General features: G+C 33.6%; 1 protein-coding gene across 1 annotated transcript in view; it reads left to right on the top strand.

The window, feature by feature from the left end:
- CNBD1 (cyclic nucleotide binding domain containing 1) overlaps positions 1-18969 on the top strand; it is a 379193-nt gene that overhangs the window by 19900 nt on the left and 340324 nt on the right. Inside the window, exon 2 of the mRNA XM_017875201.1 lies at positions 2418-2487. Coding sequence (XP_017730690.1) covers positions 2418-2487 — 70 coding nt within the window. The remainder of the gene's footprint in view (positions 1-2417; positions 2488-18969) is intronic.

Here is an 18969-nt window from a genome sequence, read left to right as displayed (position 1 = left end):
TATACCTCTTAAAGGAAAACTTGTTGGGGAAAAATAATTTAGTTACATTTAAAACAAAAACCATTTCTAACTTCCATCACATGCATACTTAATTTACTACATGCACACATATGAAGATATATCTACCTTAAATAATCATTAACACATATAAATGATCACCAATATAACACTCACATAAGACATTGCAATTTAGCTTTTCTATTCCAATAATATACAGTGGGCCTTATATCAATAAAGATAATTGGTTTTTTAATTGCACAGTGGGTTTCTAGTTAAAAATTAATATTCTAACCCTCTTTCAAATATACTCTGGTCTAAACCCTTGATTTTAACTCTGTTATAGGGTTAAGTCTTCTCTGCTTCTGTCAAAAGCCAGGCTAAGGCAAATTCATCAGGGAAAAACAAGACTGGAAAACAAATGTAAACTTTGTACTTTCTTTGAACCTCTTTAAACTTTATCCCTGTATTAAATTTGATCGCAAGAAAAGCTCAACATCTGCTCTTTACAAAGTTACAATTTCATGGTGAAGCCTTTGGCTTTTTTTCTTTTTAATGAAATTGCTTTCAAAGGCAACATCCATTATGTTGCTCAACACCCTCCGCAGAAAAAGCCTTGCGACAAATACCTCTCAGAACTGAGGATCAGCAAAGAGATGTTTTGATGAATTAAAGTGTTCTTCTACTAGGCTGTGAGTGCTATCCAGCCCATTCTATTTTTGAGTTTACTTGGCTGTTCCAAGCCTACTATGAAGCCTTGACCTATACTGCTATAGCTTTTCTCAGGCAATGTTACTGTTAGATAAAAAGCAAAGTAGTAGTTTAATCTTTCTATTCTTTGCTAGCAGTTCTTAATCTTATTTTTTCTATTCTATAATTCTTATTTTTTTGGTCACCTGCTTTAAATGAAGAATAAAGAATATTTACCTTTTTAGAGCCTCCCATTTGTAGTTAGAATTTCTCAAACCCTGACTTTTTTCCGAATGTCTGTGGCATCATCTCCCTTTCCTGTCCTGACACTATTCTTGAACACCATTAGAAAAATAGGCTAAAAGAATATTTCATAAAAGTTCCTTCCTAATATGTATATATAAAAATCTATGATTAAGATTTTATGTATCAGAAATATTAGTAGACTAAAAGGTAGTTTAGATATATTTAAGCTGATAGCTTGGTTCATTTAAAATAAATTATTCCATATGATGCTAATACACAATTTGGTATTTTTTTTTGTTTTGTTTTTTAAGGCTTTACCTGAGTAATGTGGGTAAGAAAATGCCTAAATCATGTAATCAGTATTTCCAAGTTTATTAAATGATATGATTTATATGGATAGCAATCAGTTGTCTGCTTAAATTTCCCTTATTTCAATTTCTAATTTAGAAAAGCAGTGTTTGTTATTGGTGATTAATAACCAATTTGTTATTGGTGATTAATTTAAAGGATCACAACGTTTTAAGCGAAGTCAAATTTTATGAGTCAGAAAACTAAAAGTTTTAAAACAGATAAATGTGGATGTCAAATTCCAATTCTTCATAATTAGAATGCGGTCAATGAATGCATTTTTTAACGTTTGAGAAATGCATTAAACCACTGATTTTCTCAATAACTTTTCACTAAAGAAAGAAGTAATATGCCTAAGTGAGTATTTATTATTGCTTTTTTTTTTTTTTTAACAACAGTTCTAACAGCACTCATTCTTCTGCAGTAACCAGAAGGCCTGTAATGTGACTGCCCATCATTGTAAAGATGCTATAATACTCAATACTCTATCTTCCTTTCCATCTAATTTGAAGGATGTCAGCCCGTCCTGGCACTGAAGAAGAATGACAATTAGTTTGCTTTTTGACTATGATTACTATCTTTCTGCTCTTAAAGACTCCTTTATGATTTACTTACATTTGATCTTTAGAAGGAATTGCAAACAATCCAGACACTGGAAGGTGCTCTGAAGAGGGGGAACCAAAGATGGGGACCTGCATAGGACTGAATAGGCCGGCATATGTAGGACTGAATCAAAGGGCAAGAGTGAAAGTGAGAGACAAATTAAGAAAACTCTTACTCAAATTGTCATGTCTGAAGTTCTGGAACCAGTTCACCTTCTAACAGTATTGGATCGGGCTTCTGCATGGCTTGCTTTAAGAGAAGTGACATTATATGAACACAGACAAACTTCAGCATTTACTGGAAATAAAAAAAATGCCAGAACAGATTTGACATCCATAAAAAACATTAAATTCTTTCCTCACTTGAATCACCCTATTCAGTTCGACTTGTGTATCAAAGACTGTTAATACCTCACTTCCATAGTCACTGAATTCTTTCACTATGATGAATGTTTGCAGTTAAACTCTATTTATATACTTGCTTAATAAGATTATGGAAAATTACTCAGTTTTTTAATTGATTTTTTTTTTCAGACTTGAAGAAGTCTAAGCACATTAATTATGGCCAGTTGAATGCATTATGCCACATTAGAGGACAACACAGGTAAGCTATTCATGCATTTCTTTTTCTGTCATTCAAATGAATATGAGTATTTTTGTTTTAGGGATAAAGTATAGTAATAAACCATTGCTGGTTCTCACAGGTACCTGATTTATCACACAGATAAAAACAGTTGAAAACCTGGAGGCTATTTCTTCAGATTGAAGGGGCAGAATATATATGTCAGACCTTAAGGAAACAATTTAGTGTGAAACAAACATAACTCATCCCTAGCTGGCCCTTTCTAGTACTTAAAAAGCAGTCATAAGGGGAAAAGCCTTAAGTGGTTGAAAACACACATACTGAGTGAAATAAGTACCTGAGCAGTGAATAGGGAATGCCTCCTTGAAATATACTGGAACCAGAGAACTAGGAAATATCACTGTTCAAAGCTCAGGATTCCTAAGATGTGTGATACTTGAAGATTTAAAAGATCTATTTCCTTGACAACTCCTTTCTCCAAGTGGGGTTTTCGGAATTATAAAACTGGTTGTTTCCTTCCATATCCATCAGTGTCCACCCACCCTCTTATCTTCCTTCACTCATCCTTCATGGGACTGCTGAGGAATGCCTTAGGTTTGCAGAGTTTTCTCTCTCTACTTTAAAACATCTCCAAGTCACATCCTTGTACTCTGCAATCCATTTCAAATTATTTTTATATTGTTGTATGTCTTCTCATTTCTTCTTTCTCAGAGAGAGAGAAGAAGGCATTCAACTTTGATATTGCTTGGATTTCTGTCAAGAGGGATCATTTTCCCCTGTGCATTGCTGCCTCCTCCTCGCTCCCAGTGCCTTTCGACATGGAGTAAAGAATGAAGTCCACTCACTCCTGAGACCTATTGCCTGGTGTGAATCCTGTCTCAGCCTCTTATCCTCTGTGTGACTTTATACTGCTTACTACATTTCTCTGCCTTGGTTTTTTCATTTGTAAAATGGAGATAACAATAGTACTCACTTTAAAGGGTTACTAGGATGATTAATGAGCCTAATATATGTAAATAGTGTCTGGTACGTAGGGTTCCAAAAGTGTTAGTTTTTTTTTTATTATTGTTATTCAGAAAAGCTCATCCAATATTTTAAGTGTCTTGAAAAATGTTAACATCCAAGCTTTGGATCTATCTTATGTGTTGGTCCCTTTTCTAATGCATGAGAAGCTAGTCAAGGCTTTTGGAACTAAATGGCCTTTTTGCTTTCATTTTCCTTTTGCTTTCTGGCCCAGACTCATTTCACTTTCAAAATACTTCTAGATTTTTTTCTCTTGGGGGATCATAATAAGAGAGATTGAATCATCTAGATCTAGTTCTGTCAAAGTATCCCCTCTACATAAATGTGATCAGCCTTCCTCTTCCTGGATTGAATCATTCCTCTTGGGCAGTGTCCTCTCATGAGACAGTTATCTCATTCAAGTCCAGTCTGGCTGTACTGCCTGACTCCCTCTAGTAAGTCTTATGTTTACTGTGTCTTCTGTTAGAAACCCAAATCCTGAAATTGTTGGATGTGTTCTTTTGGAGCACTGGTACACACTAGGGGCCTGGGGGAACAGGTTTTAAGGTATGTGCATATAGGTTTTGCATCATTCTGTTAGAAATACAATATATAGTTACAAATACAAAATCAGATATGAAGATGAATATTTACTTGGAATGAGAATAAAATTACAACAAATTAATAAAAGCTTGGAAGTCCGGTCCTTTTCCTCCCTTGACATTTCTTTAGACAGTTTACCAGAAATACATTCACAGGATTTATTTAAAAACTTCAGAATTCAAGTGATTTCAACAAATTGAGAGGAAATTTAGGAAAATGTATTTATCAATATTATTAGTTCTTTATGTATTATAGATGAAAAGTGACCAATAAATTACTCTTTTACCCTATAATAAAATAGGAAGGCTGAGAATTAAATGATTCAAGGTTTTACATTTTTGTACATGAAACTCACAAAAGGCATTAATTTTGATTCTAAAAAAGTTTCTTTTATTAGAATAAGGGCAGTAGGTTGGTATATTATCCTAGGATTTTTTAATTGAAGATAAAATAAAAAATTAATAACAAAGGGAGGATGATGTCACTTCGGATTTTTTAATTTTGAGTGCAAGATTTTCGTCCTAGTAGACTACAAGCTCCATGAAGGCAGATTTGTTTTATTTATTTTAGTGTTTCCTACTCCTTGACATTTGGCATAGAGTTCAATGTTTTGCACTGGATTTTATTTTGATGTTCAGTAGAAATAAATATCTTCTGATGATTCAAAAAAATGTACAAGACTTTTCTGTGTTGATTATAAATAAGTTAGGATAGATTTGGACTTACAGTTTTCTTTTAGTATTGTCTAGAGAGCAGATTATTTTAAATATTACTTTCAATCAAGAAATCTTAATTATATGCATATCTGTGGAAAATGTTTTCGTATATGTACACAATATGAAATAATTAAATCAAGATGATTAACATATCCATCACTTCTCTTACTTTTTTTGTGATGAGACATTTGAAATTTGCTCTCCTGGCTATTATATAAACAATATATTATTATTTACTGTAGTCACCCTGTTGTGCAATACATCTTAAAACCTTTTACTCCTGTCTAATTGAATCTTTATACCCTTTCATCAACATCTCCACATTCCTCCCCAGCAACCTAGCTCCTAGTAACCACCATTCTACTCTCTGCTTCCATGACTTTCATGTTTTCAGATTCCACCTCTATGTGAGATCATATGGTATATGTCTTTTGGTGCCTGCTTTATCTTACTTAGCATAATGTCCTTGATGTTATTCATGGTGTTGCAGAAGAATTTCCTTCTTTTAAGACTGAACAGTATTCCACTGTGCATAAGTACTACATTTTTTTAAAGCCATTTGTTCATTGATGGACATTTAGGTTGATTTCACATTTTGGCTCTTGTGAAAAGTGCTGCAATAAACATGGGAATGTAGATATCTCTTCAACATATTGATTTCAGTTTCTTTGGATAGATACCCAGAAGTGAGGTTTCTGCATCATATGTTAATTCTATTTTAGTCTTTCTGACGAAACTCCATACTGTTTTCCATAATGGCTGTACTAATTTACATTCCCACTAACAGTGTACCTGTATGAGGGTTCCTTTTGTTCAGGTCCTCATTNCTTTAGACAGTTTACCAGAAATACATTCACAGGATTTATTTAAAAACTTCAGAATTCAAGTGATTTCAACAAATTGAGAGGAAATTTAGGAAAAATGTATTTATCAATATTATTAGTTCTTTATGTATTATAGATGAAAAGTGACCAATAAATTACTCTTTTACCCTATAATAAAAATAGGAAGGCTGAGAATTAAATGATTCAAGGTTTTACATTTTTGTACATGAAACTCACAAAAGGCATTAATTTTGATTCTAAAAAAGTTTCTTTTATTAGAATAAGGGCAGTAGGTTGGTATATTATCCTAGGATTTTTTAATTGAAGATAAAATAAAAAATTAATAACAAAGGGAGGATGATGTCACTTCGGATTTTTTAATTTTTGAGTGCAAGATTTTTCGTCCTAGTAGACTACAAGCTCCATGAAGGCAGATTTGTTTTATTTATTTTAGTGTTTCCTACTCCTTGACATTTGGCATAGAGTTCAATGTTTTGCACTGGATTTTATTTTGATGTTCAGTAGAAATAAATATCTTCTGATGATTCAAAAAAATGTACAAGACTTTTCTGTGTTGATTATAAATAAGTTAGGATAGATTTGGACTTACAGTTTTTCTTTTTAGTATTGTCTAGAGAGCAGATTATTTTTAAATATTACTTTCAATCAAGAAATCTTAATTATATGCATATCTGTGGAAAAATGTTTTCATATATGTACACAATATGAAATAATTAAATCAAGATGATTAACATATCCATCACTTCTCTTACTTTTTTTGTGATGAGACATTTGAAATTTGCTCTCCTGGCTATTATATAAACAATATATTATTATTTACTGTAGTCACCCTGTTGTGCAATACATCTTAAAAACCTTTTACTCCTGTCTAATTGAATCTTTATACCCTTTCATCAACATCTCCACATTCCTCCCCAGCAACCTAGCTCCTAGTAACCACCATTCTACTCTCTGCTTCCATGACTTTCATGTTTTCAGATTCCACCTCTATGTGAGATCATATGGTATATGTCTTTTGGTGCCTGCTTTATCTTACTTAGCATAATGTCCTTGATGTTATTCATGGTGTTGCAGAAGAATTTCCTTCTTTTAAAGACTGAACAGTATTCCACTGTGCATAAGTACTACATTTTTTTAAAGCCATTTGTTCATTGATGGACATTTAGGTTGATTTCACATTTTGGCTCTTGTGAAAAGTGCTGCAATAAACATGGGAATGTAGATATCTCTTCAACATATTGATTTCAGTTTCTTTGGATAGATACCCAGAAGTGAGGTTTCTGCATCATATGTTAATTCTATTTTTAGTCTTTCTGACGAAACTCCATACTGTTTTCCATAATGGCTGTACTAATTTACATTCCCACTAACAGTGTACCTGTATGAGGGTTCCTTTTTGTTCAGGTCCTCATTCTAACAGATATTAGGTAATATCTCACTGTGGCTTTAGTTTTCATTTCCCCATTGATTACTGCTATTGAGCATTTGTTATTTTTTTTCATGAACACATTTGCTATACATATGTCTTCTTTGGCAAAGTAGGTGTTCAAAAAAACTGTCCATTTTTAATCATTTCTTTTTCCTTGCCACTGAGTGGTTTGAGTTCCTTGTATATTTGGATATTAATTCCTTATTAGATATATAGTTTGCAAATATTTTTCCCATTCTGTAGGTTGTTTCTTCACTTCGTTGATTGTTTCCTTGGTTGTGCAGAAGCTTTTAGTTTGATGTAATCTCATTTGATTGTTTTTGCTTTTGTTGCCTATGCTTTCAGATCATACTCAAGAAATCTTTGCTCAGACCAATGTCATGGAGATTTTCCCCTATGTTTTATCCTAGCAGTTCTATGTTTAAGTTTTAGATCTTTTGTATTTAATCCATTTTGAGTTTATTTTTGTATATGGTGAGAGGTAATTGTCTAATTTCATTCTCTGCTGTGGACATCCAGTGTTTTAAAGCACCACTTCTTAGAGAGACTGTCCTTTTTCCATTGTGTGTTCTTGGCAATTTTGTCAATAATCAATTTATTATAACTGTGTGTGTTTTTTTCTGGGTTTTCTATCCTGTTCAATTGATCAATATGTCTGTTTTTATGCCAGCACCATACTCTTTTGATTATACTAGCTTTATAATATATTTTGAATTCAGGGAGTGAGATGCCTTTGGCTTTGCTCTTTTTGCTCGAGACTCTTTTTGCTCAAGACTCTTTGGTTATTTGGGGTCTTTAGTGGTTCCATACAAATTTTAGAATTGTTTTTTCTATTTTTGTGAAGATGGCATTGGAACTGTGATACAGTTTGCCTTGAATCTGTACATCACTTTTGGTAGGATGGACATTTTAACCATATTAATTGTTCTAATCAGTGAACATGGATATCCTTCTATTTGTGTTTTCAATTTCTTTCATTAGTGTTTCAGTATACAGATCTTTAAACTTTTTTGGTTAAATTCACACTAAGTAGTCTACTTTGTTGTTGCTATCGTAAATAGAATTATTTTTCTAGGATTTGTTTGGGTGGTTTGTGTATAGAAGCATGACTAACTTTTGTACATTCATTTTGTATATCCTATAACTTTACTATATTTATTTATTCTAATAGCTTTTGGTGGAGTCTCTAGGCTTTCATACTTATAAGATCCATTTTGTCTGCAACTGGAGACAGTTTCCCTGCTTCCTTCCCCATTGGGCTGTATTTTTTTTTTTCTTTCTTTTGCCTAATTGCTCTGGCTACGACTTTCAATACTATGTTGAAAAGAAGTAATGAAAGTGGGCATACTTGTCTTGTTCTTGATCTTAGATGAAAAAATGTCAACTTTTCACCTTTGAGTAAAGTGTTAGCTGTTGGTTTATCATATATGGCCTTTATTGTGTTTATGTACATTCCTTCTATTGAGAGTTTTTATTATAAAAAAGGTCGAATACTTATAAAAGCTGTAACCCATGAATACTTGAATACTTATAAAAACTATCACCCATGAACAGCTTTTAGTCCAAAGTTCATTTATAAATTAACTGTCAAGCATTCAGAATTTTCCAAAGACACAATATTATTGAATCACAGAATTGTAGAACAGGAAGTCAACTCAATCCTCTAGTGGAAACTCTTTAATCTAAATATGATTGTTAATCATTGTTCTTCAAAACAAAAAAGCTAACTGACAAAGTCATAGAGTACCCAATTTTCCCTAATTTGCTCAAAATATATCGAAATGTTATGCTTTTAAATAAAGAAGAAAATACATTTTAAAATTTATAGTAATTAATGAAAAATAAAAATTGGCTAGTATATTGTTTCTTTCTTCACTGCTTTCAGCTACCTTTAATTAGCAAAAGTATTAACAGTTTGATACAGGATAATTATGGCATAATTTAAGGAGGTTTCTGGCAAAGACCGATAAGGCCTTTAGAGTATATTCATTATTAATTTTTGCTTTTCAAAAATATCTTACTTTCCTTTCTTCCTTTTTTCACTCCACAGGATGCTTGGTGAGAACCTTTCTTTTCTTAATGAGAATGTTTTGATAATTCTGTTGGCTTTCCAGACATAATTAAACATGTATTTTGTCTTCAAAATAAAGAAATGAAGAAATAGGGGACTTTTGTTTTAAGGATATGAAGTTTGAAAGAGAAAGGAAAGGGAGGAGAGCTTTAAAAGATGGTTTACGTACACATAAAAGAAATGATCTGAGCTTTGAGCCATTAAACATTGCTTTGTCTGGAATGAAGCCATTTTTTATTTTGAAGTTTCCTCTGATGACCACTAGCTGGCACTGTCAATCCAGAACAGCCCTGTCTTTTGGGATGGCTGAAAATGTGGGCAGATATTGGTGGGATCTTACATTTATTCAGTAGGTTGTTAACATTTATTCAATAGGTTGTTAATTCAAGGCATGCCTATTAATAATGTTTTACCTAACGTGTACACTCTTATAGGCAATTGTTTAGGCAAGGTTTTCTACCTAGGGCGGTACCTTCACTAGGGGGCATTTGAAATGTACACATATTTATAGTTATTACCATGACTCAAAGGAAGTAGGGATTTTAAACCTTTAGTAATGTGCAGTAAAATCTTGCACATTGTCCCAACCAAAATGTCGATAGTTCTCCTTCTCCCGTCTTCCCTTCCTCTTAAGGAACACTGGTCTAGATGATATTATCTTAAACTTTCTCAAATTAGAGGAGTTGCTATAGATAATTGCTAAGATTTCATTAACCTTCAGATTTCCCTAGATCTTGATTTCAGAAACAAACTCATTCTTTCCTGAAAACTCGCTTTCTTTCTCTATTTCTATACATATCACTACAGTTAGACTATAAATTCCTAGGGGAAAAAAGCAACACTATTTGTTTGGTGCACCTGAGAATTTTTACTGCTTATTTCAGTGCATGATACATAGTTGAAATTCAAGAAATACTTGTGGAAGGCCTGCATTTACCCAGTAATTAAAGCATGAAAATCTTGCAGGCATGTTTTGTTACCTTTTCTCTTTATTTCTCCATGTGTTATAATTAGATTCTACTGTTCCATTGTATCTCTACTGTTTATCACTCATTTTTTAATGTACTACTCCACTCTAGCTTTTATTACCTGAATCCAGGACTACCAAACTTCTAAGTGGAATTACATTCTCAAATCTCTTCTCATCTTAATTCCACATAATGTACTACAACAAGTTAAATCTATTTTGTTCATATGTTTTAATATATTAATTTTTGAATACTTTTGGCTTTACAGAAAATTTGAGTAGAAAGTATAACTTTCACATATACCTTGACCCCTCCTTCCTAGTTTCCCATATTATCAATATCTTGCAGAAGCATCGTATGTGTGTTGCAATTTTTAGCCAGTGTTGATATATTACTATTAACTAAAACCCATTTACATTAGGGATTACTGCTGGTGTTGAACATTGTAGGGCTTTTGACAAGTATATAATGACGTGGGTCAACCATTCCATGTAATGATGTGTGTTCAACATCACGGAATAGTTTTACTACTCAAAATCTTCTGCTCCATCTCCTCTCCCTCCCTTCTCCCTACCCTCAACCCCTGACAACCACTGATTTTTTCCTCTGTCTCCATAATTTTGCCTTTTTTAGAATGTCATATAGTTGGAATAATACTGTATATATTATTTTCAGATTGCCTTCTGTCTTAGTCTGTTTTCTGTTGCTGTAAAAGAATATCAGAGATTGGATAATTTATAAAGAAAATAAATGTATTTCTCACACCTCTGGGGGCTGCGAAGTCAAAGGGCATGAGACTGGCATCTGGCAAGAGTCATCTTATGGTATAAGGGTGGAAGGCAAAAGCAAGCTTTTGAAAGATAGAGAAGATAGAGAAAGACACCAAGGACTAGACTTGCTTTGTATCAACTCTCATGATAATTAACCTGCTAATGTGATAATGGCATTAATTCATGAGTCGTACCCTCATGATTCAGTCACCTTTATTAAGCCCCACCTTACAACACTGTGGCACTGGGGATTAAGTTTCAAAAGCGTGAATTTTGGGTGGCACATTTAAACCACAGCAGCTTCCTTCACTAAACAATATGTATTTAAGTTTTTTTCTCTGTGTGTGTGTGCGTGTGTGTATTTGGCTTGATAGCTCATTCCTTTTAATGCTGAATAATATTTATTGTATGGATATACTAATCTACATATATTTGTGTTTCATGCTTAATTTTTATTTCATGAATTTATTCTATGGATCTACATATATATATAGTGTGTGTGTGTGTATGTGTGTGTATTTGGCTTGATAGCTTATTCCTTTTATTGCTGAATAGTATTTATTGTATGCATATGCCACTGAGTATACCACATATTGTATTCAAATACAATATGATATATCTTTTATATACAAAGACCACACACTTAAACATAAATCTATAAATTAAATATCTACTGGTTCACTGAAATGTATATAAAGACACGAAAAAGGCTAAAATGATATTCACTGATTTAATATGGGTTTTCTCTGAGGGTGGTGAAAAAGTTCAGTGTCAAGTGATGGTCAGAATAGTGGTCAAAATAAAATTCAAAATAACTTATGTTGTTTTCAATTTTACAAGAGATTTTTCTGTTGCATGTCTACTCTTTGAATTACTAATTTCAAAAGAAATGAATACACAGATTCAAGACTTACTATAAAGCTACAGCAATCAAGACAATGTGGTATTAGCAAAATAGACAAATGGATCAATGAAACAGAATACAGAGGTCATGAGTAGACCCACACAAATATGTCAACTGATCTTTAACAAAAGAGCAAGTCAATTCAATGGAGAAAGTATGGATTTTCAATAAATGATACTAAAACAACTGGATATCCATATCCCCCCAAAAAATTTATGTGTCTAGACAGAGACCTTACATTATTCACAAAATTAACTCAAAATGGATCATAGGCGTAAATTTAAAATGTAAAAGTATAAAACCATATAAGATAACAACGGAAAAAATCTAGGTAACGTTGGGTTTGGTGATGACTTCTTAGGTAATACACCAAAAGCATGACTGATGAAAAATGAAATGATTAAGCTAAACTTCCTTAAAATTCAAATCTTCTCCTCTGCTGAAGACACTGTTAGAATAAAAAAAAGGCAATGCAATTTACTTATGTAACAAACCTGCATGTGTACCCCTGAAACTGAAATAAAAGTGAAAAATAAAAAATAAAATATCTGGTTTATATACCCAATGGACTACTATTCAGCCCTAAGGAAGAATGAGATCTTGCCATTTGCCACAACATAGATGAACCCAGAGGCCCTTACGTTAAGTTAAATAAGCCAGACACAGAAAGTAAAATACTTCTTGATCTCACTTATATGTGAAATTAAAAAAAAATGCAAATACAGAGATAGATAACTGGTTACTAGGGGCAAGGGTGAAGGGAGGAAATGGGGAGATGTAGATCAGAGGACACAAAGTAGAATATATGTAGGATGAACAAGTGAAGAGATCTAATACACAATATGAGGACTATAGGCAATAACATTGCACTGTATTTGGGATTCATGCTAAATGAGTAGATTTGAGCTGTTCTTGCCACACACAAAAAAATGGGTAACTATATGAAATGATGGATATGTTAATTTGCTTCCCTATAGAAATCTTTTTATTATCTGTGTGTATTCTATAACATCATATTGTACACTTAAATTATACAGTAAAATAAAATTTAAAGATACTAAAATATATGTAATTTTCAATTTGAGATTTTCCACTTTGTTCTTCAAGTTTGATTGGCTATTCCTGATAGTCTCTTGTTATTAATCATCATTGTGATTCCCTCCTTTATTTTCATAAAGATCTTATATATAACTCTTTTATATTTTATGTCTAACATAGGGTAATTTATAGACTTAGGGATATAAATCTGATACTGTTGCTGCTGGCTTGCACTTATGGCAGCTTGTCTTTCCAGGTGATCTTTCTGTGAAAGATTTGCTTATTAACATGTAGTAGTAACATGTGGCCTAAATTATGAAAAATTCTTCAACAGAAAATTTATATCTATCTCTTCCTAGACTCAGTGTTCACCATCAAGCTAAGCTACTCCATTCTCCTTCAAGAGTCCTTCCACAAAGATGGCTGGGCTCCCCTCCTTGTTCCTCAGTCATGGCTCAGTTCCTCCCACTCATGCTCCTTCGTATCAGTGACTGCCTTTAGAACACCGTACCACTCCTCTCTGCCCATTGCTCACATCTCAAGTATCCACTCACTTTCCCCCTTCTTTTCTTGCAATGTGGTAGGTCTTGGAGACCTAGGTCACCTTTCATAAGACCAGCAATGCACCAGAAATTTGTTATGCAGGATATGTGCAACAACAGGGCTCTTTAGAGAATCAAGACTGCCATGCTGCAAAAACCTTGAAGATTTTTTTTCTTCTTTTGCATTTTGGCATGTGTGAGTATAAGGTATGTTCTCAGGTGTGTTAGAAGGTGTGTTCTTCTAAGGTATAAGATAGGTTCTACCCTACCAGTATATGAGTGCCAGATATTTCCTTTTAAATAGTTCTGTTCTAATGATCAATGTTTTTCCTGAGTCTGTGTCTAGGTACTTTTAATAAAGAAATCTTTCTCATAACTAGATTTTATTTTCTTTTCTTTTCTTTTTTTTTTTTTTTGAGACGGAGTCTCGCTCTGTCGCCCAGGCTGGAGTGCAGTGGCCGGATCTCAGCTCACTGCACGCTCCACCTCCGGGGTTTACGCCATTCTCCTGCCTCAGCCTCCTGAGTAGCTGGGACTACAGGCGCCCGCCACCTCGCCCGGCTAGTTTTTTTGTATTTTTTTTTAGTAGAGACGGGGTTTCACCATGTTAGCCAGGATGGTCTCGATCTCCTGACCTTGTGATCCGCCCGTCTCGGCCTCCCAAAGTGCTGGGATTACAGGCTTGAGCCACCGCGCCCGGCCATAACTAGATTTTTCTAGTCTTAATAGCATTTAACATGACAAGCACTGCATTTATATGTATTGCTCCAGGAAGATTTGATGGTGACTCACATTCTTGTCCTTTTTTCCATTAAAAGTGAGGTTTCTAGCCCTGTGATTTTAATAAAAATTTAAAAACTGATATCTAAATGCTGTACATTGTGTACCTGGATTTACATTAACAATTAACATTTTTATATGCCTAATATACTATAAACAGTGGATCTGAAGTTTTACTTTTATTATTTCTAGCTACTATAAAAATCCTAAAGATAGGAAGTCCCTTTCTAAAGATAAAAAAATAAATGAAAGGTTTAAATACTTCACATAAGCTTACAGGACTTCAATTTTATGTGCAAATCATATATTGATTCTCAAAATAGGGAGAACTTTAGTTAGTTATTTCAGGGGAAGTAAACTTTCATGACTGATCAATATCTCTCTAAGAGGTTTACATTCAATCTTACAGTTAATTTTGTCAAACAGATCTTTAAATTTTCTTTCAGTACTTTATGAAAATGAAAAGTTTGAGATTAATCTTAATGTTTAATTGCAATAGCATGTGGAACTTCTTTGAAAAAATATAATTTTGAAGGCATAAAGTCATTGGCTAATGAGCTTTGTCCATGAATAAGGCTAGAAACTCACATTTCCAAAAAAAATTTAAATAAGAAGAGAAGACATTGAATAGCGTGAAACTTTGTAGTGGCCTAATGTTAAATACCCTGACATTTTATGGAATGTTTATTTTCCACTCATATGGTAATAAAAGAATGACATGCATTATGAAAATGTGTTTATATATGCAATATAGAATCAGCTTAATTCTTATCAAATGTACCTGCCTCCTTTATCAGGATATCACTTATATTGCTTTTAATTTTCATCAAATACGTGTGTAGATGCTATGATATTTGTAAGACAAATTCAGGAGGAAACAATCTATAAGTGATTGAATATATTCAACTTTTATGACTTGCCTTAGTTAACTTAAAATGAAAAATGTGAATTGCCTTAGGGCAAACACATAAATATAATTAATCAATAAGCATCTTATTAAAAGCTTATTATGTTTTCAGACCTGTGAGCAAAACTGAATGAGATGCAGAAGAAATATTGCATTAGGGCATTTCTGGCTGCTATAGATAAACACTAAATCTCAGTAGCTTTACATAATATAATTTTATTTCTTTCCCACATAATGCTGTAAAGGGGTGCTTTTCATTGACAGTTTGTTCTTTTAGTTTAGAAACTCAGGCCTCTACCAAACATTTGCTCTTCAGTCTTTATTGTGTGGCTTCCAAGGCCACCTTGTTCCTCTGCATCAAGCTGGAAGGGAAAAGGACCTTGAGAATCTTCTGTGGAAGAATCTTTTTTGGCGCATCCTTCTGCCTTCTCTTTTCTATTCCACTGGGTAGAACTCAGCCATGAGAACACCGAGTAGATTAGCCTAGAACAGGGGAAGGGTGATCACTTAAAGCCCTCGGTAGTATTCCCTGACAGTACGACGTGTTCCTTCCTTCCTTCTCTACTAGATTGTGCCTATGATGAGAAATGGAAGACCCTTAATCTTAGAGCAAGATGATTGGAATGTGTTCACTCATTTTGCTACTTTATATAAGCATAGGCAGGTAATTTAAACTTTATGTGCATCATTTCCTTATCTGTAAAATGACAAAAACATTTCTAAATAATAATACATCCAAATCTAATATAGTCAGTGATTTTATATCTACTTTAAAGGCTTCCGTATGCTCCTCCAAACTTTATCTTCTTTTTGGGCACAGGGCTAGACTACATTTACCAATCTCCCTTGTAGTTAGGGAGACTGCGTTTATCTTCAAATATAGTCACACTGGGTGTTAGAGATTTAATATATGCCTTTTTGGGAGAGGGGGAACCATACAATCCATAGCAGTTATTAACATTTAAAATAAGACATTTTTACATGAGAGTACAGATTTCTGACTTCTGTAGAAAACTACAGGATCTGAACACATTGAACTTCTATTAATACATGATAAAAATGGTCTTAAGGGCGAGGTCACAGGTCCCTCCATGAGGACATGGTCTTTTCAGGTTACCGCAGTTCCCACCTTATGATACTTGCTTGGATACGATAAGCATTTAATTTTGTAATCCCTGTATATAGAGAATCCTGAGAGTGCTCTAGAGTTCTGCTGTGTAAACCTATATATTTTGAATGTATTTCCCTTTCATCTGCTTGAGGAAGTTGGAGTTATTTTCTTATTGATGAGTTCATTGCAGTAAGCTTCAATGAAGTGGCAACTTCTTTGTCCATGGGTAGTATTTACTCATAGCCTGGTAAATCACGAAAAACATCTTCAGGGCAGAATTGAAGGGTCAGATAGGTATTTAGGTCCATGATCTACTCTCCAACTCTACCATAATTCTAAACATTTCTTTGTCTCTGGCATGCTAATTATTTTATGTTTCCCCTCAGCTACTTCTGTATTCCATATTTAGATACATTTATTTACAGATTTCACATGGTTTTAGACAATAATACTTTTCTACTGAACACACAGACATATGTTGTTGTTTCAACAAGAGATTCAGAAGTAGGAATATGTTCTACATTACATTTTTGGGACATAGAATATACATTATAGCATTACAGGTCATTTAGGGGCTCAGTCTGAAAATCATGTCATCTCCAGCTCTAGCATTTGACTCTTCCGTTTCAACCTTCCACATATTTCACTTTTTGGACATACTACTTTTGGAGACCCAGATCCTAGACACTGAATCCATGTACGTTACCAACCACATCTTGGAAATTCTCAAGAATTAGGTGAAGGAGGCAGCTAACTAAGGTTATATACATAAAGTATGTAAGTGTAACTAAGGTTATACACATAAAAAATGACTTGGGTAAAAGTCTTAGTATTTGGGAAGAAATTTTTTAGCCACTCCAAAGATGATATAACCAGATCACAGATTGGAATAGGATTCCAAGTTTTGTAGCATAGGCTGCATATGTCTACACTTTTTTTTTTTGAGGCGGAGTCTCGCTTTGTCGCCCGAGCTGGAGTGCAGTGGCCGGATCTCAGCTCCCTGCAAGCTCCGCCTCCTGGGTTTACGCCATTCTCCTGCCTCAGCCTCCTGAGTAGCTGGGACTACAGGCGCCCGCCAGCTCGCCCGGCTAGTTTTTTGTATTTTTTAGTAGAGACGGGGTTTCACCTTGTTAGCCAGGATGGTCTCGATCTGCTGACCTGGTGATCCGCCCGTCTCGGCCTCCCAAAGTGCTGGGATTACAGGCTTGAGCCACCGCGCCCGGCCCATATGTCTACACTTTTGTACTCTTTGAACCTCAGCATCTTTTTGGGAACAAAATGGATAGGAGTATCTAGTTAATATAGTCAAGTAAGATACATATACATTTCTTAGAAGAGTGCCTGGCACATAGCAAGAACTAACGTGTTTTATTAATTGGGGGGTAGAATATCCCAGAAGTTAAAACAATAGGTTTTGGAGTAAATTTAGTTTTCATTTGTATCCTGTATCCTCCACTTCTTAGTTATATGAATTAGGCAAACTATTAAGGTTGCAGTTTCTTTTGTGCAGAAGGGTCAATAAAGTAACTCAAATAAAACATATTGTCAGGTTATATAAATGTGCAATAATACAAAACAATGTAAAAGATCTTAGTACAATGATTGAAATATGACAAGTATCCAGTGAAAACAGGTAGATGTGTAAAATAGATGATTGTAGAATGTGAGTTCCAAACAAAAAAAAATTTTTTTCTGGGAAGCCTCCAATAAATCAGTGGTCAGATTTTAGAAAGGTTTAATGCTTGGTGAATGTATCTATACCCTGTGAGAAAATGAATAAAATGCCTAATATAGAAAATCACATCATATTGTGTTGTTTGAATCAATTAAGTTACATTAAATAAGATTTTAAAGTGTGTAGAATTTGTCTTGTGTAAAGCATCAATATGGTGTTTTAGGAACATATCCAGAGAAGAAAAGCTGTTATAAATATTTTAGAATGTGTCATTATTATTTACAATAAAATGAAAAGACTTTTAAAAGCCTTCTCTTGAGGATTTTATGTTCATTGTCATGCGGCAACTATTGGCTAAGATGTTTGTCAATGTTAAATTTGAAGTATGAGAATTTTTTATACTTATTGAAATAAGCTCTCAAGATGAATGTTTAGCATTTTAAAAAAATTGACAAACTTTTCATGGTGTTGTCAATTTAAAATGGAATGTGGTGGATTTTCCAGAAACAAATATCATTACCTAACATTTAATGACAATTTGCTATTCTCTGGATCTTGCTTATTGGCATTTTGGTATTTGCCATGGATCAAGCTGTAGCCGCATATAACAGTCATCCTGAGGAATATATTTAAAAAAGAGAAGCCCACCCAGGGCTCTACTGTTGGAGTTTATGATTATCAATAAATGGATCAGAAATTTTACTTACAAAAGCATCTTAGGTAATTTCAGTGATCTGAATTTGGAAAATGCTGATCTTTTGTTGTAACACATCTTTACTCTAGACCTAAAAAATACTGCATGAGATTTTACTACAAGATGGCAACGATTCAGATAAATATTCTCTCTAGTAATGTAGATGTAAACTATTTTAAATAATTTTAGGGGGATTTTAATTCTGTAGTACATTATATAAAACTTTAATCAATTATAGAAATATGAGTTTTAAAAAGACAACTTCAAAAATTAAATTTTTGACGTTGACATTATCATATATTATCATACATTTTGTATTTCTTAAAATGTTTCTCACTGAGATTTGGATATTTTTAAAGCACAAAATATTGATATTTTATAGTTTTGTTTGTTGCTTCTTAGACTAAATATTCAGTATAGAATTGATACGTATATATTGAGTTAAAAA

The sequence above is a fragment of the Rhinopithecus bieti genome, unplaced genomic scaffold, assembly GCF_001698545.2.
Source record: "Rhinopithecus bieti isolate Rb0 unplaced genomic scaffold, ASM169854v2 scaffold_9656, whole genome shotgun sequence".
NCBI classification, from domain to species: domain Eukaryota; kingdom Metazoa; phylum Chordata; class Mammalia; order Primates; family Cercopithecidae; genus Rhinopithecus; species Rhinopithecus bieti.
This window is presented reverse-complemented; position numbering and strand designations above follow the sequence as displayed.